We start from the raw sequence: 21,649 nt of genomic DNA, 5'->3' as shown, positions 1-21,649 counted from the left end.
CAAGGAATTTCTACCTGATGGAACGACGTTGAATGCTGCACGGTACATTGAAACTTTGGCCCGTTTCATGAAACGTCTACGCATGGAACGACCCCAGTACGCACAACAAGATTCATGGTTTTTTCCCATGACAACGCTCGCCCTCACACAGGCAATATCGTCAAACAGTTCATAGCAAAAAAGGGGGTGGTGCAACTTGAACATCCCCTGTACTCGCCAGATCTCAATCCTCCAGACTTCTTCCTATTCGCAAGACTCAAACTCGCTTTGAAAGGAAACAGATTTGACGATATTCCTGACATCCAACGAAACGTGACAAGGCTTTTGAACACCATTCCAAAGGAAGCCTTCTTGCAAAGTTTCCAGGACATATATGGCCGATCTCACCAGTGCATAGGTATGGGAGGGGACTATTTCGAAGGACAGTAAGGTCACTGTCGTGCATTTTTCATCTGTGTTGATAGTACAGGACTATTCACCGAACTTTGTTGTCACAGGTTGTATTAACAGCAAAACTGAAAAAGCCTCTGCAGAGTCACATATGGGAGTCAAATCAAACGTCCTGCATCTGGCGAGCCGAACTTGTCCTCAGACACTCCAGGCACTGTCTAGAGTCTAGAATCTTGAAATAAAGAATGCTTGCTGGGATGAAGTCGAAAGTCTGGCAGCCAATAGGACTCGCAGGAAAAATCTCGTTGCCCGATACCTTCGTAGGTATGGGAAGACCTATGTAAGTCTCCAGAGCAGACTGCTAGTCTGTGTTATGAACTTTTAAAATGTGATTACCTCTACTTGAACGACATTAAAAGTTCAGTGGTGTTCACGAAACATTAGTATTATGGTTACCGCTTGCATCGCCAATATCTACGCTCGGTATGACTATCCTATGTTTATTTCCCGCCCATGACTCACAGACGACGTGATAGAGCTAAGCACAACGCTACCAACTACTCTACTCTACTATACTCAGTGAGCAAAGGGGGTTTAGAGCCGCGAAGCGGCCTTAGACCTCTAGTTACCTGAGGAAACACCATTGGTCTGCACTAGTTAGGGTAGGGCTTCGACAAAACCATTGGTCTGTATTCGTTAGGGTAGTGAGCCCTGGACCAAAATTACCTTCTCGAAGCGGCCTGAGGAGTCTAGTTACCTGAGGAAACACCATTGGTCTGCACTGGTTTGGGTAGGGCCTGGACAAGACCACTGGTCTGGATTCGTTAGGGTAGTGAGCCCTGGACCAAAATTACCTTCTCGAAGCGGCCTGATGATTCTAGTTACCTGAGGAAACACCATTGGTCTGCATTGGTTTGGGTAGGGCCTGGACAAGACCACTGGTCTGGATTCGTTAGGGTAGTGTGCCCTGGACCAAAATGACCTTCTTTCCCACCTTACTACACCAGGGCATACTATGTGGGTTAGTGGTCAGAAAATGAAACGACTAATAGTAGCAAAGCCTACTGCGTTTTTTTGGTACATAGCGCTTCCAGATCTAGGCACCAGTGCATCTGTCCATTGTTGATACAGAATACGTATGTAATTCTATTGAAATGGGTTCGTGCGGTGGATGCTTCATTAATGTTACCAGTTTTTCATCTAATTAAAAGAACAACTTCAATTATTTAGTGCAATTATTTTCATCGAATGGAAAGTATACAAAAGAAAAATAAAATTTACACTATATACAAGGACAAGAATGTTGGTAGCGTTCACATTTACAAATCAATGTCCAGTTGCTGTAGCCATTCTAAGAAGAGGGGTGTAGTACTGGTGACATCTTGGGCTGGTCCATCATACTTTCTCAGAGGGCACTCCTCACTAATGTGCTGCACTGACAGGAAAGGGGCTCCGCAATCACAGGCAGGGGATTCTCGAAGTCCCCACTTATATAGCACGGCATTACATCTAGCGTGGCCTGTTCTTAAACGGTGGAGTTTAGAGCATTGGTGTCCCTTCAGGTGAAATCCTGAGAGTCCAGTTGTGGGGTCTTGGATGCCTTCGTGTTTCACACATGCAGAGCTCCAGCTTTGACGCCACTTTTCCTGGATATTGAAGCCAGTTATGTCTTGCCATATTGGGTTCCTTGATTTAAGACGAGAAGGAGGTAGGTCAGTAAGGACCGCATGGATTGGAAGATTCTGTGGATGATCAGGATGGTGAAACTTTTTCCACTCGCGTATAGTTGCTTCCTGTCGTCTCAGTTCTGGAGGTGGTATGTTACGGATAGTATGTAGCCACGGGATTGGGGTGGATTTTAGTGTGCCTGTTATGGTTCTCATACATTCGTTCAAATGGACGTCGGTCTTCCTAGTATGAACACTACGTTGCCACACTGGGGCACAATATTCAGCCACTGGATAAACCATGGTGAGAACAGTAGTGCGTAGTGTGGATGCATCAGCTCCCCATGTCGTACCAACTAGTTTCTTCATGATGTTGTTTCTTGACTCAAGTTTCTGACTTGTATTTTCCAGGTGTTTTTTGTATGTTAAAGAATGGTCTAAGGTGATGCCAAGGTACTTGGGGTTGAAATTATGTTTGATTCTTTGTTGGAAGAACACAACGTTGAGCCTTTGGTGAGCTATTTTTTTACACAGATGGAATGAAGCATACTTCTGTCTTAGCCGGAAACTTCTGGAAACGGTCACATCTATTCTCTAAAAGCAATTCCACGTAAGTTTAGTATGCTTTCTTCTACATCACCTCCTTATAAAACTTTTGAAACTTGCGTGAATACGGCTGAACTTTTACATGAACGACTATTTCGTCATGAAAGGTTACGGCACTGTAATTTGTTAAAAATACGCTGTAAGCCTATCCATTAGTCCCGTTTCCTGATACGGGATCGGGGATGAAGGGAGATGAATTTATATGGCTCGTTTTTACGCCGGGGTGCCCTTCCTGACGCCAACCTTAGTTGAGGAGCTAATGAAGATGTAATGAGTGAGTATTATTGTTCATTTTTTTGTTTTGCTATTCGCACAGATATGTCCTACGGCGACGATGGGATAGGAAAGGGACATGAATTGGAAGGAAGCGGCCGTGGCCTTAATTAAAGTACAGCCTGGTGTGAAAATGGGAAACCACGGAAAACCATCTTCAGGGCTGCCGACAGTGGGGCTCGAACCCACTATCTCCCGATTATTGGATACTGGCCGCACTTACGCGACTGCAGCTAACGTGCTCGGTAGTATTGTTGTTTAATCCGTTCACCCTTCAGGACTGGTATTTCCCCGTACTCAGCGAGGGATCCCACCTCAACTGCCTCAAGGTCAGTGTCCTGGAGCGTAAGCCATTTGGTCGCGGATAAAACTGGGGTGGAGGACCAGTTCCTCGCCCAGGTGGCCTCACCTACTACGCTGAACAATGACCTTGTGGGGGCTGGAAAGATTGGAAGGCATAGGCAAAGAAGAGGGAAGGAAGCGGCCGTGGCCTTAAGTTAGGTAGCATCCCAGCATTTACCTGGAGAAGGACTGGGAAACCTCTTCGAGGATGGCTGAGGTGGGAATCGAACCCCTTCTACTCAGTTGACCTCCCAAGGCTGAGCGTATCCCGTTCCAGTCCCCGTGCCAGTTTTCAAATTTCGTGGCACAGCGGGAATCGAACCCGCGCCTTCAGGGTTGGCAGTTTATCATACTAACCACTACATCACAAAGGTAATGAATGATGGTGGACTTTAATGAATGAAGGTGGACTGTAATGAATGAAGGTGGACTGTAATGAATGATGGTGGACTGTAATGAATGAAGGTGGACTGTAATGAATGATGGTGGACTGTAATGAATGATAGTGAATGAAAATTACCTAAGGAGGTGTAAGGAATCGGTTGTGGTCTATTAATAGGAACAGTCGCGGCATTTGTCTAGAAGTAAAAATGTGAAACCACTGTGCCATTTCACCGTCCTATAGTTGCAGCATTAGGAACAAAAATGGCGTTCCAGCCATTAAAAGATCAATTTGATAGCAATTAACATCGGTACGAGCCAAAAAGATAATCCTTTCAACCGGTAGTCACCGAAAGAACCATTCTTAGAAGGCTGTGAGAAAAGAATGACAGAAGCGGATTATTTAAACTAATTATTTAAAAAAAGAGACTTCTATTAGAACACTAGACTCAATCCAGCACTGCAGCAGATAGGACGGAATCGAGTAAAGAAACAAGCCAGTTATCTGATTTTATGATCAATTATTGGAGGAGAATTAAATCCGCGGCAGCCCACTCAACGTTAACTGTATAGATTGACATATATACGCGAAATTTAAGACCAGCGATAACGAATCGTCAAGTCTTGTTCAGCTACTACGTCACGGTTGGACTTGGAAGCATTATATTTTGTCCGATACTGCACATCGTAGAGAGCAGAATTCAATCAGCTGTAAAGTGCAATTCTACGAAGCACGGAAACATTACATCCGTTCAGCAAGCAAGAGAATTGACAAATAATAGCACATTTAGAGCTGTTATAGCCAAACTAGACGGCCCAGAGCACATATATTCCTATATCATTGGCAGTACGAAATGAATTGCAGCATGTCAATATTAACTAATGAATTGTATTATTCTGTTCCTGACGTACTACAGACCACTATGATGTTCTAAAAGACGAAGGCAGAGACTACTCCGACTATGGTGGCGCTTCACGAGATTGATGACCAGGAGGGTTGGTAATCAGCTGAGAGGACGAGATGGACCCGATTACCTAAGTAGAACCATGGAGCGAGGCCTACCATTCCCGATGAACAACAGCGAGATGGGAGACAGGGCCCATTAAGCAAAGTTAAGTCCCCTATGAGTCGTTTTTCGTAAGTAGAAACCTTTATTTTTTTTGGCTATGTGTGATATGATTTGTGACATTGGGCGTGCGTAGATGATATTCAAGTGTAGTTACAAGGAAGTAGGTAGTCATCTGAAGTTACCGTTAATCCCATATATAGGCGTAAAATACCAGTGAAAGCCGTTCGCAAATTTATCAATGTGGTGTTAGAGAAAGTGATTGATATTTTTAAATCGTTGTCAGTGAAGTGTTAGAGTATTATATGAAGGTTAAAATACATGTGTGATGGCTTTAACAGAATAACAAGCTTGGAGATCGTATTTAGGGAATGTTTACGACGAAGTATAGTAGCACAGCTTAGTATTGTGATGCACTTTTCTTTGATACTATGACGGTAAGGAAAATGTTTTTATATGTGTAGGTTATGGCACATATGCAGCGTATTTGATGAGATGAGTGCCTGAGACGCACTAATATGAATGGTACGTGATATTTGAAGTGATAAATGGTGAATGAAGTAATAATATGAGTTGATGTTAAGTTGTGATGGTGATAATTATTGTTATTTGAAAAGTTGGTCATAGTATTCTTCTGAGAGATGATAGTATGTGTAAATTGCGCGTGCTAAGGTATATATTGAAACGTACTGTTTTCAATTGCTGTTTTTATTCCCTGATACACAAAATAGGTTAGGATACGATCTCAATGCCATCAATACAGAGTTATTTGAGTATGTAGAATCATCGTTTGAGCCAAGAGGCGAATAACGTTAATATTTAGGCCTTCACTGAGTTATCTACGATCATTTTTAAGTACTCTCACACACGGTAACCTAATTTATGATTTTATGGGAGCAGTTTGACACATCACTGGTGACTTAGTCATTCATATATGGACTTTTAGATGAAGGTAGAGTCTTCTAACATGCCAATTTTTCCACTTATGGTATAATTTGTTGGAAAGTTAGTTAAGTACACTTGGCAATGCTACATTCAGCAAGATACGCACTTAAATTGAATTTCAACTATGAACTAAGATAGTAATTGAGTGAGTTAGCCACATAAGCCTTATGATAGAATTAATTTGAGATTAATTACGACTTAGAGTGGACTTGAATTTGCTTATATGGAGATCAGACATTGTGAATTACGAAACAAACATGGAAATTTTCAAACTTATGAATTAATTGAAGTCCTAAGAAAACAAACATTGCTTCCTCACACGATTTTCTACTGTATATGGACACGGATGTTAAGTTTACAGCAAAGTGATACTCATTTCACTAGCCACATGTGAATTAAAGATTAAATGATAGAATTTTTGGTAACTTTGAGGAGCAATCCAGTTCACTAAGAAAGGATTCCAGATCTTAATTAATTAATTATTTATTTGGTTATTTTCACTGCTTTTTACATTCTAATTTGAAACTATAATTTGAAATGTTGTATATAGTAGGGAGTATAATTTTCTTTTCATTTTAACCAATTGGATGCATCTAATTATTTCAACTATATTTAATATGTTTCATTTGATTATATAATTTTTCTTTTTCATTTGATTTTTACGAACATTACCTAACTACAACATAGTATTTCGACAGGCCAGAATTAGTGTGTCGATGATTAAGGCCTGGTTTTCAATTACTTGTTAAAGGTTTTTCAAAACCTGTTTTCCTTTATTGCAACGTAATCACAACGCATAGAGATGCTGATAGCATTATGAGACTGTCTACGTTATATGAGGCAATTTCTAACAATATTTTACATAACATTTAAATGATACTTAGACTGAATTGCCAATAAAAGCTGAGTAGTGAAATTATAAAATTATTTTAATGCCTACTTAGAATAAGAGCTAGATATAAGGCTATAATGACTCATTTTCTGATTGCGATTTCGGTAGCAACATGCACGAATTTCTTGAAATGCCGTAATAACCTGGATTTTGCGATAAATTTCGGCGACATGCGAGTATGGTATCTGACTGATAGCGTGTTGGAGACGTCCTTCTACGTAGGTTGAGATTTACCATAGGCCATCGGCATACTTTCTCAAGCGGAACCCACAACCCAGCAATGTTAAACAGATAGAACCGTTTATCAAGAGCTAGTCTGGAACTCATGTATCCTCACCTGGACGCGGGAACGGTGCACCACAGAAAGCCATTCTCATGACAGCCTACAGCGTCTTTCGAACCCATCTGCCTTCTGAATACAGAGTTTGGCTCCATAGGTATAGCGCGTTAATAGGAGTAGCCACTGCGCTCGGTTTTATTTAATGCTCATTCTTGTTACCTATATCCTCAATTGTAATATTATTCAAATATCGATCATGATTATTTGTTTTTCTTGCAGTTTCACCAACTTCCAACTTTGTTCCTCCTCACGGTTATGAAGCCATTCATGGTGTCGGTTACTACAGATTCTACTCAGCTGCATTGCCCTGGGCAAAAGCCAGGTCGAAGTGTGTTGAAGATGGAGCACATCTCATCGTCATCAACTCAGACATGGAGGCTGATGTCATCAGGACATTCTTCAAACGGAATCCTGTTATAACGAATGCAGCCGGTGTGGTCGATGTTCATGTGGGATTCCATGATCTTTTCGTGGAAGGTGAATACACAACTGTGCTAGGTAAGATTTCTTTATCGTAAGTCGAGAGTTCTCAATTGGGAGGTTCAAATCACACCAGAAGTTAATGCATTACACGTCTGTAGATTTGAATTTTCAAATGTTCAATTTCACCTATGGTGTATTCATGTTCATAGGTTTCTACATCCAATAGCCTATACATTTTCCAGGACATGTAAAATTCTATGTAGAATACTATTCTGTAATCTAGTAAGCCACCTTTGGAAAATTCATAATATGCTTTTGACATTACTTGTAGGCCTGTTTCTAACTTAGATAATCTAGTCTAGGTCATTCATGTTATTCCCATCAATAGCAATAAGCCCATTGAAGTGTTTTGACCGTACGGTTCCTGGATCTTTGGCAGAGTAAAGTGCATGAATGATGCTAGCTGGAAACGAATTTCCTAGGTGGTAGGCCCTCTTCTTCTTCTTCTTCTCCTTCTTCGAGATTCATCCAATAGTCCTCCTCTCTAACAACATTTTTGCCACCATGCAGTAAAGTTCTTATGCTTTTTAGAACCACCAGAACACTCAGAAACGGCATTAACCGTAACCGTAATTTTGGTCATCGAAGTTAGTAAACAAGTAAAGGTGTACTCAGTGTTTGACCAAAGAGCAGGAAGCTGTTTCTTGCTATAAGCCCCGAAGTCATTCAAGAAAGGGCACTTTTACAGGGACATGTGCCCTTTCTTAAAAGACTTCTAAACCACACACAAATCAACCTTAAACATCAGCATGTTACTGGTTCCGTTAATTGTCGATTCTTTTGTGATAAGGCGCACCAGGACGAGAAGAATGTTGATCTGCAATAATAAAAAAATCGACAATTTAGGTACGTGTCCTCTCTGAAATGACTGACTCGATTAGGAAAAGGTAAAAGTAATGTTATTATAAATCCTATAAAGTGCCTCCGTGGCTCAGGTTGCAGCGGGACTGCCTCTCCTAGCTGGATTCCTTGGTTCAAATACCCGTCACTCCATGTGAGATTTGTGCAGGACAAAGCTGAGCAAGGACAGGTATTTTTCAGGGTACTCTGGTTTTTTCCTGTTATCCTTCATTCCAGCGACGCTCTCCAATATCATTTCATTTCATCTGTCTGTCAATAATCATTTCCCCAGAGGAGTGCGACAGAATTCGACAGCCGGCATAATTCCCATCTTCGCCGCTAGATGGGGCTTCAATCATTACTTTCCTGATCCGCTCGAATGACTGGAAATCGCATAATCTCTTACTGACCGTGCTTTTAGGGATGCGCAGCTGTGAGCTTGCATCCGGGAGATAGTGGGTTCGAATCCCACTGTCGACAGCCCTGAAGATGGTTTTCCGTGGTTTCCCATTTTCACACCAGGCAAATGCTGGGGCTGTACCTTAATTAAGGCCACGGCCGTTTCCTTCCAACTCCTAGCTCTTTCCTATCCCATCGTCGCCATAAGATATATCTGTGTCGGTGCGACGTAAAGCCACTAGCAAAAAAGAAAATATCTCTTACTGAAAACATCAAAAAATATTTAAAATTGGAACACGCCCTAGAAATTAAATATTCCTCATTCACTGTATGTGGCTGAACAAAATACCACACTGCCAACTACTACTGAAATAATAATTGAATACATGCCTCTACATGGGTGCCAGGTCGCGAACGCAGGGTGGTTCTAGGCACATAATTGGCCACGGCTGGTCCGTGGTCCGACACCGCTGTACTCCGAGTGGTCAACCGAGCTTTGGAGTGTGATGCGGGGGTCGAGGGGTTGCTCTACGCCTCTGTATTCGAGAGACGGAGAGGGGCTGCTCTCCACCGTCGGCTGTCCTGGGAATGGTTTTCTGTGGTTTTCCATTTTTCTGCACTAAGGCGAATGCCGCGACAGTTCTTAGCATAGGCCCTACCCGCCAACCCTCTCACCTTCACTGCACATCGACTTCTCCAATAGAAATCTCCTGACCTGACAGACGGCGTCACGGTCTAGGAGGCCCGCCTCCCCCTTCAGGAAAGGAATGAAAACATTTAGTAGTAGTAGTAGTTGGTTTCACAAAAGGCATCTTGTCGTAAAACTTCGACGCTCATACGTGTGAAAAAAGACCCCATCTGCAACCGCATCAGAGTGTGGAAAATGTGGCGGAGAAGAAATATTACTTGGTTATTACTATAGCCCATCTCCTTAACTGAATACTGTGCGAAGTGGCGTTTGGTTCATAGCGTCCCAGATTCGTATTTTCAGTCTAACTCAAGCTACCGAAGGAAACGGTAGTGCTGAGTGGAGTGTGCAGGACAATGGTTGGTGTGGAGCAGTACCGAGCAGTGATAGGAAGGTGATTATGGAGAATGAAATGGGAAAAATCTGAGAAGAGAGAGCACAAGAGTGATTTATGGAAGATAGGAGAGATGGCGCTGGTGGCTGTGGTGGTTACGACTCTGTTAGTTATTGGGGGAGTGGAACTTATTCCCGGCCCAAATGCTAACGGCAATATGAGTTGGGACAACATGGAGGCTATTAAAGGAATAGTCAGACAGGAGGTGAAGAATGTTTGTACAATAGAACAACTGAAGCAGATGTTCCAGGACCAGTCAAAAATTTCTGAGAGCTGGAGAGATGGATAAAGGACAAAACTGAAGAGGTATCAGCAAAGACGGGGAATTATGAAGAAGAAATCAGGAAACTGAAATTAAAAGGTAAAAAATCTGGAAGAAGAGGTAACGAAACTGAAGAAAGTAGAGGTGAACAGTGGACAGGAATGTGTGAAGAAATGTATTTTTATATACGGAGTGAAGGAAGAGGTAAAAGAAGGTAAAGTTGAACTCATATTCCAGGTGGTTGATGTAATTCAGACTAAGATGAAGATCAACTTTAGCAAAGTGGGTATCGACGATGTGGAAAATGCTGGAAAAGTAAGGGGGAGCAGGCCTATCAGAGTGAAATTGATATCAACTCTGATGGCGGAAATTATCGTAAGAAATGCAAACAACCTTCAAGGCGAGAAATTATGGGTGAGAAGAGATATGGGAAGTGAAGGTAGTAAGTGCTTAAATACTGCACCGCTCCCGCGTCCAGGTGGGGATACATGAGTTCCAGACTAGCTCTTAATAACGATTCCATCTATCTAATATTGTTGGGTTGTGAGTTCCGCATGAGAAAGTACACCGATGGTCTATGGTAAATCCCAACCTACGTAGAAGGACGTCTCCAACACGCTATCAGTCGGATACCATACTTGCATATTGCCGAAATTTATCGCAAAATCCAGGTTGTTACGGCATTTCAAGAAATTCGTGTATGTTATCATCGAAATCGCAATCAGAAATAGAGTCATTATAGGCTTATATCTAGCTCTTATTCTAAGTAGGCATTAAAAGAATTTTTATATTTTCACTACTCAGCTTTTATTGACAAAATAGTCTAAGTATGATTTGAAAATCACGTAGAGTATCATGAGAAATTATATTATACAATGTAGCTGGCTTCATACGCAATCAGCATCTCTAAGTGCCGTAATTATGTTGCATTGAAAGAAAACAGGTTTGGAAAACCTTTAACAAATAAATGGAAATCAGGCCTCATTCATCGATAAGCTAATCCTGGCCTGTCGAAAAATTATGTTGTAATTAAGTAATATCCGTGAAAATTAAATGAAAGGAAAATTTAAATTATACATAATTAAGTGAAAAATTATTCAATATAGTTGTAATAATCAGATGCATCCAATTGGTTTAAGTGAAAACAAAACTATACTCCCTACTATATACAGTATTTCAAATTGTGGTTTCAATTAAGAATGTGAAGACGCAGTGAAAATAGCCAATAATTAATCAATTAATTAATTAATTAATTAAGATCTGGAATCTTTCCTTATTGAGCTGGATTGCTCCTCAAAATTACCAAAAATTCTATCATTTGAACTTAAATTCACATGTGACTAGAGAAATGCATATCACTTGGCTGAAAACTTCATATCAATGTCCATGCACAGTAGGAAAATCGTGTGAGAAAATAATGTTTGTTCTTTAGGGATTTCCACTAGTTTAAGTTTGCGAATTTTCATAATGTTTCATATTTCATGTTGACTGATCTCCATATAAGCAAATTCAAGTCCACTTAAAGTCGTAAGTAATCTCAAATTAATTCTATCATAAGGCTTATGTGGCTAAATCACTCAATCATTACTTTAATTCATGGTTAAAATTCAATTAAAGTGCGTATCTGACTGAATATAGGATTGCCAAGTGTATTTAACTAACTTTCCAACAAATATTACCATAAGCGGAAAAATTAACATATTAGAAGACTCTACCTTCATCTAAGTCCATATATGAAAGACTAAGTTACCAGTGATGTGTCAAACTGCTCCCATAAAACCATAAATTAAGTTGCCGTATGTGAGAATACATGAAAACGATCGTAGATATGTCAGTGAAGGCCTAAATATTGACGTTATTGGCCTCTCGGCTCTTCTGATGATCCTACATACTCAATTAATTCTATATTGATGGCATTGAGATCGTATCCTACTCTATTTTATATATTAGGGAATAAAAATAGCAATTGAAAACAGTACGTTTCAATATATACCTTAGCATGTGCAATTTACACATACCATCATCTCTCGAAGAATACTATGACCAACTTTCTAAATAACAATAACTATCACCATCATAATCTACTATCAACTCATATCATTATTTCATTCACCATTTATCACTCCAATTATCACGTAGTATTCATATTAGTGCGTCTCAAGGCACTCGTTTCATCAAATACGCAGCATATGTGCCATAACCTACACATATAAAACCATTATCATTACTGTCATAGTATCAAAGCACAGCACATCACAACATTAAACTGTGCTACTATATTTTGTCGTAAACATTCCCTAAATACGATCTCCACGTTTGTTATTTTGTTAAAGCCATCACGCATGTATATTAACCTCCACTTAATACTCTAACACTTCACTGACAACGATTAAAAAAAAATATCAATCACTTCTCTAACACCATATTGATAAACTTGCGAACGGCATTCACTGGTATTTTACACCTATGTATGGGATTAACGGTAACTTCAGATGAATACCTACTTCCTTGTAACTACACTTGAATATTAACTACGCACACACAATGTCATAAAGCTTATCACATTTAGCCAAAGGAATAAAGGTTTCTACTTACGAAACGACTCATAGGGGACTTAACTTTGCTTATTGGGTAGTGACTTCCATCTCGCTGTTGTTCATCGGGAATGGTAGGCCTCGCTCCATTGTTCGGCTTAGGTAATCGGGTCCATCTCGTCCTCTCAGCTGATTACCACCCTCCTGGGTCGTCAATCTCGTGAAGCGCCACCATAGCCGGAGTAGTCTCTGCCTCAGCCTCTTAGAACATCATAGTGGTCTTCATTACGTCAGGGACAGAATAACACAAGGCATTAGTTAATTTATACATGCTGTAATCTGTTTCGTAGTGCTAATGATAAGAAATATATGAGTTCTGGGCCGTCTAATTTGACTATAACAGCTCTAAATGTCCTCTTATTGTCAACTGCCTTGCTCGCCGAACAGATGTAAATTTTATGTGCTTTTAGAATTGCACTTTATATCCAGTTGAATTCCGCTCTCTCCACGTTGTGCAGTATCGGGCAAAAATATAATGTTTCCGAGCCCAACCGTGACGTAGTACTGAACCAACTTGACGTTTCCTTATAGCTGGTCTATAATTTCACATATATATGTCAGCCTACAGCTGACGTTGAGCGGGCTGTCGCGGATTTAATCTCTTCTTCAATAATTGATTATAGAATTTGATAAGAAACTCGTTTCTTTACACGACTCCGTCCTTCTTCAATGCAGTGCTGGATTGAGTTTTGTTCTAATGGAAGTCTTTTTTCAATAATCGGTTTAAATAATCGGCTCTCGTCATTCTTTCTCACCGCCTTCTAAGAGTGGTTCTTTCCGTGATTGCCGGTTGAAATTATTATCTTTTCGGCTCGTACCGTTGTTAATTGCTTTTATAATGATCCATTAATAGCTGGAACGCCATTTTTGTTCCTAATACTGCAACTATAGAACGGTGAAATGGCACAATACTTTAAGAGCTCATCTACTTAGAGCAAGAAGTCAAGGGCTCAGAGTGCATATCAGGGGACAGCAGTTGATAGTTTCAAACGGAAATTGGGTAAAGCGTAGGACGGTGGAGAATTTGCAGATGATTGACGAAAACCTAAAACGAGAAGAAAACAGGATATCTGTCAGCAAGACAGACGAAGACGCAGCGCGGGACAACGAAGCAAGTATGGAACGCACGCCAGGGGTCAGTGTACCGAGCAGTCCAGTGAGCAGTGCGGAAGCTGAAATGGGGGAGTCAGCAAGTGCCGACAGAAGTTGACTCACAAGATCCGGGAAGTTTAAATGTAAGTAGGCAAGTGTCCAATAAAGAACAAGGAGCACGCGAGGAAATAAAAGGTCGAGATGCCCTGAATAGAGGGAGAAGTTTAAGCCTAAAAGACTTATGGGGTAAGAAAAGTAGACTTGCGGAAGAAAAGGATGACAGGCTGCGCTCCAAAGGACAAAATAAAGATAGAATGAGAATAGAAGATAGGGCCATAATAACATGAAGGAAAAGTAAGGGAGATAACCGAGAGTGACGGGAGGGGAAGTCATAGCTTGACTGGAAGGTAGGGTTTATAAATATTGAAGGGTTACTAAATAAGCTAGGTAACGAGGCAGTTATTAAAACGATAGAAAACTTTGACATTGTGGCGCTACTAGAGATCTGGCTTGAATTTGGGAAAGAGATAAAATGGAAAGGTTATGAGGTAAATTATCCAAGAGAAAAAAGAGCGGACAAAGGAGAGTTCCGGGAGGAGAAGTTATTGAAAACCAGATGGGGGAAGTAATTTGGGCCAGGCTTAGTAGTGGGAAGGGACAAGGGAGGGAAAGGAAGATATGTTTGGCCTGTGCTTATTGCCACCCACAGAACTCTGCCTACGCGAACGAAACTTTCTGTGAGGAATTAGTACTAGAAACGAGTACCATAAGAGGTAAATTTGATGAAGATGGAATGTTGTTACTTGGGGACTGGAATGTCAGAATAGGAGAACTGTTCCCTGTTTACAGTAAAGACGAGATGACGATGAGGGTAAGAAGGTGAAGTGCAGATAAAGAAAGGAATGGGTATGGATCAAAACTGTTAGAGCTATGTGCCACAGGACAATTTTATATTTTGAATGGATGGTGGGGAGGAGATAGAGGGGTAAGCTGACATTCATTACGGAACAGGGGGGAGCGTGATTGATTTAATATTGTGTACAGAGAACATGCTAGAGTATATCAAAGAGATGCAGGTTTGAGACTGGGCTAAGTCCCATCATGCTCCAGTATGGGTAATGATAAAAGGAAGCTAGGGAAAAATAGAGGGAGAGGAGGTATAGGGATGCATGGGGAAGGGCACTAGTTATACTAAATACAGGCGGACGGAAAATACAGCTAAATGCCGTTTTAAAAAGGGAGCTGGATGTAATTGGGTTTGGATGGGAAGAGGCCTTAAGAGAAGGTAATACTGATCGAGCGCTAGAGTTAATCGAATACCCAATAAAAAGGGTGGCACAGGCGAATAGAGTCCCTAGGAGGTCGAGGAAGAATGAAGAGGGCTGGTACAACAATGAATGTAAAGAAAAAAAATTACTGATGGTGGCGCTAGAAGAGTTTAGGAAGAAGGGAGGGTGCCAAGAAAGAATAGCGTTCTGTAACCTAAGAAAAGAATACAAACTAAAAATCGCAGAGAGAAATAGAATATGGAAGATAGAGAAAACGGAGTTAATAAACAAGGAGTGCAAAATGAAACAAGTGGATAGGGTATGGGACAGAATTGATAAAATTAACAAGGGAGGGAAAAGGGTTGGCAAACCGAATATAGCAGACGTCCAGTGGTTTGATTACTTCAGGGAGCTGTTAGGGGTCGAAGACAAATGGTACAAGGTAGAAATAGAAATGACAGGAGAGGGAAATCTAGAGTTTCAAATTCAGGAACTGGACAAAGCGATCTCAAGGGATGAAGTGATGAGGGTGCTGAGTAATCTTAAGAGTAAATCAGCGGGAGGATGTAATGGTATAAGCACCGTTTTATGGAAGGAAATAGGCAAACACGACCAGATAGTAGAAGGTGTAGTTAAACTTTTTAACAGGATTTTCGAAGGAGGGAATTTCCCAAAATAATGGGAAGTTGGTGTAATTTTCAAATTCTGAGCAATGTACAGACAAAACTCTTATAGCACCACAATTCACATTATAACTCAAAATTCAACCATTAAAAGAGCCGTTTCTGAAAATGAGATTCTTCCTCTTCGCTGTTATTAAATTATACATTCAATTTATTCCAAATTAGCAGTGAAGAGGGTGTTTCTCTTCTGGCTTGGAGGAAAAATTTGCCTCCAAGGCACATAGATTTTTCCGCCGTCAGTGTAGTGAATTAAGATTTTCCGACTCATCTCGTACTTCTAGGAAACAGATTAGTAAAATGACATAGTTTTTGCCCTGGGACTCTCCACTATTCGGCTCCCCCCCTCCCAAAAAAAGACGAAGAGTGTTCATGGCTCACGGCTGTCTGCGGCCTGGTCACTCCAGCTCTGGAACTTTGGACTGTTAGATCGGCAGCGTAGTACTGTTCGTTTAAAGTGAGAAAGTGTGTGGTTTTTGATTTGTGAAAGCATTCCTTTTACTCGCGCCATCCCTACTGACGCCATTGTAGTGACCTATGTTCATTTCAGTTGAGAAAACCACTAAGACAGTCTTTCTGAGTAAGTTAACAGGCAGGTGGAGAGTGAGTGTCTACCATTATAATGAAATTCCCCAACCTGATTGTGACTGATGGTAGGCAAGCGTGCCTACCATTACAACGAAAATTCCCTAACCCAAGCTTTATATGAGAAACGACGTTTGGTGATTTCTCCGTCGCGTTTCTAGGGTAACGTTAATAGCTATGCAATTTATTACAGTCTTGCTTACAATGTGTCCACTACCTAACTTACAATTCTGTATAGGCCTACAATGTAGAATTCCGTAGCGAAGCACGGGTACATCAGCTAATAATAATAATAATAATAATAATAATAATAATAATAATAATAATAATAATAATAATAATAATTCCATACTTCAGTTCGGCCTTGTGGCACCAGGGAATGTCTGGGAAGTAGTTGATCCTTTCAAATGAATAATACAAATAAGTGACGACTGTGTATAGACTATTTACGCGTAGCGCCACGATTCCAAGTTTCTCTGGGACTGTCACCAATCAGTCTACGGACCCTGGGTTCAACACTACTCTCGGTTAGTTCGGACATTTTCTTCTTCACCAATTCACTCTCACCCCCATGTCAGTGTGGGCTGAACTTGTACTTTAATGGCATGCAGAGAGTCACAATTCATCTCGGCGAACCCGAAAACTATGCATTCCACACTAATATCTGTCGTTTTCGATTATTTTTTGTCTGTCAACCCCTCCCCGTGGGATATCTTGCCCCCACAGTATTTTTACCATATGTGCATTAAGTTTGGTTGAGAACTAATCTAGAACATGCACACATCCATTATCTCGGTCGTTTTGGAATTTTCTTTTTCAACCCTTCTCACCCACATATCGATGGAGGCTGAACTTCGACTTAATCTGCATCCGGAATGTCACTATCCATCTCGGCGACCTCGAAACTACGGATTCGACACTACTGTATTTTTAATTATTGTTACATATCATATCTTCCCCACCCCCACCTCTAGGGGTGTCTTAACAAACAGTGTTTTGTACATATTATTCACTAACAGCCATATTTAATCGTTTTTACGATCTGGCCTCTTTAAGACCGAAGCAAAGTAGGTTTTCATGAGGTCTCTCCGTCTGGGACGGTCTTGAGCGATGTTCTGCCAATTGATCCCAGCAATCTTACGGATGTCTTTATCCCATCTGTCCGGTGGTCTTCCCCTAGATCTCAGATGATCTTTCGGACTCCACTCAAGCACAAGCTTTGTCCACCTACCATCAGTTCTCCAAGAAAATGGCATCTTGATTGAATTTCTTTAAGTCGGTTATTATTATTTGTTATTATGGAAATTAACAAACATTATACGTGGCCAATACTTGACCAGATGTCTGACTATAAATAATGTCGTTGACTTTACCTCCAACAAAATACTTTCTTACGGTTTTCGGAGACACCGAGGTGCCAGAATTTAGTCCCACAGGAGTTCTTTTACATGCCAGTAAATCTACCGACACGAGGCAGGATCGAACCTGCCAAGTTAGGTTTAGAAGGCCAGCACCTCAACAGTCTGAGACACTCAGACTATGAAATATATATTATTGTGTGGGTTGAGGCTGTAGGAGGGAAAACCATCCGACCACAAGTTAGACACCGTTGTCAGCCCTTCCATACATTACTTCTCAGACCACCTACTTCTAGTAAATGGCAATACACAAACTTCATCGTAATATAGTGGTGCGTCGGTTTCTTTAAAGGATATGACATTAGCCGAATGGATTTGTCCATTTAGACGTGAGACATGATTGAAATTATGCATAATTATGACTTGATGAAAGTGACAAGTTCACAGCATCTAACCCCATCTGCTATTCTCTGGGAGCTTATCAGTGCTGCCGAAAAAGAGTAGGGCCGCCTGCAATAAGGGAAAACTGATTGCCTGATTTTATTGAGTTGATTATATTTATTCTGTTAAAATATGTATGTATGTGTAGTTTATGAAACATCAATAAAGTCAACCTATGATCCATGATATGACAAAAGCTTGATGAATTATACAAATGTATCTAGATAATTTTCTGGGATGAGAAGGAAGTGTAGAGAAGACACCCTACCACAAGTGAAGTCAATTTCAGTAGAGAATCCTTGACATTCAAAGACAATCATGTATGATTGAATACCCACTTTGTATATTTTTCAAGTGTTTCTGTATTCTTTCCGCATTTGTTCCAGGTTACCCTTTGAGTAGTGCTGGCTATAGCAAATGGGCAGCCACGCAGCCTAATGGTGGTTCTGAAAACTGTGGAGCCGCAACAAATACGGGATTATTACACGATATCCCTTGTTCATGGAAACTAGCCTATATTTGTGAAGCCAATATTCAATAGAAAACAAGGCAAAATATTTCAAGAAAGTAATTTAAACATCTTCGAAGCAAGATTGTAAGGTTTTGAATAATGAAATGAGTTTTTAAAACCATAAATGGCAAATAACACGAAATGTAACACGAAATGAAGAAATAAACTTATCTGGCATAAATATGTTAGTTCATTCGTTGTAGCTGTACAGATATATATAATAAAAGAAACCACTCTTCCCTGTTCGAAAATCAAATGATTACAAATATGTCTCTTGGTCATGGCCATCCATCATCGGCTGCATCATGGCAACCAGCCATAAGACATAGTCTGCACGGTTGCTAGGTAACACTGTCTAATCATCCATCCATACCTTACATCATAGCCTCCACGGTCGCTATGGTTACACTTCCGTCACCTATTTTGTCACGTCAAGTTACACAAATCTTCGGATGGCCCCCTGCCATAAAACATATTTATGTCAAAATTCTCAGAACGTATCCGTCGTTGGTGGTTCGATAGTTGGCGATGTCACTTTGTGTCTTTCATTGATGACAGTTTTTAATCATACTCCGGTGTTTAGTCTCAATTAGCAGCACCTTCCAAGGGCCGGCCAAGTACCCAACCCCGGCGGGTGCTCCAAAACGCGTGCTGTAACACACAAAAGTCTCATTTCCTGGAGAACCATTAAAGTTATTAAAAATGCATGTGGTCTTTCTATTACAGAACACTAAATTTTAAGTCCACATGCTGGACTTGTTGTCCGGCTCCTTGGCTGAATGGCCAGTGCTGAGGCCTTTGGTTCAGAGGATCCTGAGTTCGATTCCCAATCGGGTCGGGTATTTTCATCGCATCTGGTTGATTCCTCTGGCTCGGTGACTGGGTATTTGTCCCGACATAGTCCTCTTCATATTCATACAACACACCACACTACACTACTGTAACACGCAGCTGTGAATACATCCCTCCACTTAGGTACATGTGCGACACAGTTCACCCCCACGACTCCACCGCAATGTGGGAAAAAGCGGAAGAGAGAAAAGAAAGCCGGGTTTTATATGGTGATAAGACTAACCATTTGCACACTTTAAACTACACGTATTTTTTTTTAAAAATTGCAAATATTTTATTTTCATGTCAGTATCTTGATACGAAACATGTACCCATCATTTACTGTAGTTCACCGGAAATTTCCGACCTCCCTTGGTCAACGTTTGCTCTTTTTCGACCCCGAAGGTATTACATATGCAGGCCTAGGGACTCTTTCATTTTCACGCCCTTAGTGGCCCTTGTCTTTCTTTGCCCAATACCTTCATTTTTCGAAGTGTTGAATCCCTTTCATTGTTAACCCTCTAATTAATGCTAATAGAGGATGGTTGCCCAGTTGTACTCCTTCTTAAAACAATAATCACCACCACTTGCGTAGCTCAGGTTGTAGAGCACTGGCCTTCTGAGTCCAGCTTGGTAGGTTCGTTCCTGGCTCATTCCGGTGGTGTTTGAAAGTGCTCAAATACGTCAGCCTCGTATCGGTAGATTTACTGACACGTAAAAGATCTCCTACGAGATAACATTCTGGCACCTCGGCGTCACCGAAAACCGTAAAGGTAGTTAGCGGGACGTAAAACCGTTATTATTATTATTATTATTATTATTATTATTATTATTATTATTATTATTATTATTATTATTATTTACATTAGTTCCACACTTTTTATAATTAAATGATTAAAACCTGAGTCCATTCATCTATTTCTCCCTCTACTTCTCTTACCCTCCAAGACCCAGTCCGTTATTCTCCTAGTTCTAACTTATGGAGAAGATATCCTTAGTCCACTCAGTTCTCACTCCTGAACAAAAAATGTCGGTCTGAAAACAAACCGATATGAAGATAGTTTCGTCCCATTATCTAGCAGGAGCTTGTTTGCTGTATGGGTAAGACAAAATCTGTAACATTTCTACGAAAGATTTTCGTGTTGCTTTAAATATAAGTTAATTTAAATACTACAACTTTGTGCTTGGTATAATTATTTTCCAAAATTACACAAGTTTAATGTATTGTAGTTTTAAATTCGAATTCCTCTTGCGTTTGAATTTGATAAACTCAAAGCGGAAGACGTAAATTTTCATTTCGTTTTCCCCAGACTTTTGAGGAATTTTCGTGCTTTTAGTGCTGTTGAAGCTGGCCTGTTGGAAATCTGAGGTAAAATATATTTGGTTCAGGTGACGTCTACAAAGACCGATATACTTTCACCACATATGGCTAACCTCAGACTATCAGTATGTGGGCTATTGCATTCATATCAATAAACTAAAATAATAATAATAATAATAATAATAATAATAATAATAATAATAATAATAATAATAATAATAATAATAATAATAATTTCACAAAGACTGTTTTTCAGGCCTATATTTTGAAATAAAACAGTAATATGACAGGTCTCTCTGAGAATGTTTGTGCAAAATTTCATGAAATTCCATCCAGTGGTGTAGATATGATATAGTTTCAGGATATAGCCAGACACGTCATTTCGTTTTTTAGAGCCTATAGGGAGAATACAATACTGGGTGTCCTGGAAAGAGGTTACAATATTTACAGAGGAGGCAGCACGCAACAAATGAATGAAACAAGATCCTATAAACTTAGGTCTAACCAGTAATAAGTAAATAAAGGTGAGGCGAATGGAGGAGGATAGGTTACCTAGGGGAATAATGGACTCTGTTATGGAGGGTAAGAGAAGTAGAGGGAGACCAAGACGACAAATAGACTCGGTTTCTAACGATTTCAAGATAAGAGGTTGTACCCTATAGGGCATAAACAACACTGCAAGGTCGATCTTACCTTCTTACCTATTATTTGATGAATGCGCCAGCCCAACTGCAGTCGGCAGGAAAGGTCGTTTACAGGGTTCTTGTGAACGAGAGTTGGGAGATAAAAAAAATAATTGATCTATACGTATGCTTACGAAATGAGGAACACAAACGCATTTACTGACATTTTGAGCCAAAGTTGTGTATTCTTAAACTAACATTTTCTTTTCCTTTACATATTACAATTGATTGCACTAACAGTGCTAAAAGGGATGCCCCAAAGGCTCACATCATAAATCCAAAGATAAACATTAAAAAAAATATACACTAGCTGGTC

General features: G+C 40.3%; 1 protein-coding gene across 1 annotated transcript in view; it reads left to right on the top strand.

The window, feature by feature from the left end:
* The window catches only part of LOC136857114 (hemolymph lipopolysaccharide-binding protein), a 48,323-nt gene extending 29,644 nt beyond the window's left edge, over positions 1-18,679 (top strand). The window contains exons 4-5 of the mRNA XM_068225658.1: positions 7,123-7,401; positions 18,374-18,679. Coding sequence (XP_068081759.1) covers positions 7,123-7,401; positions 18,374-18,528 — 434 coding nt within the window. The 3' untranslated portion in view covers positions 18,529-18,679. The remainder of the gene's footprint in view (positions 1-7,122; positions 7,402-18,373) is intronic.
* Positions 18,680-21,649: the final 2,970 nt, after the last annotated feature.

This window comes from Anabrus simplex, chromosome 1 (assembly GCF_040414725.1).
Source record: "Anabrus simplex isolate iqAnaSimp1 chromosome 1, ASM4041472v1, whole genome shotgun sequence".
In the NCBI taxonomy this organism is placed as follows: Eukaryota; Metazoa; Arthropoda; class Insecta; order Orthoptera; family Tettigoniidae; genus Anabrus; species Anabrus simplex.
This window is presented reverse-complemented; position numbering and strand designations above follow the sequence as displayed.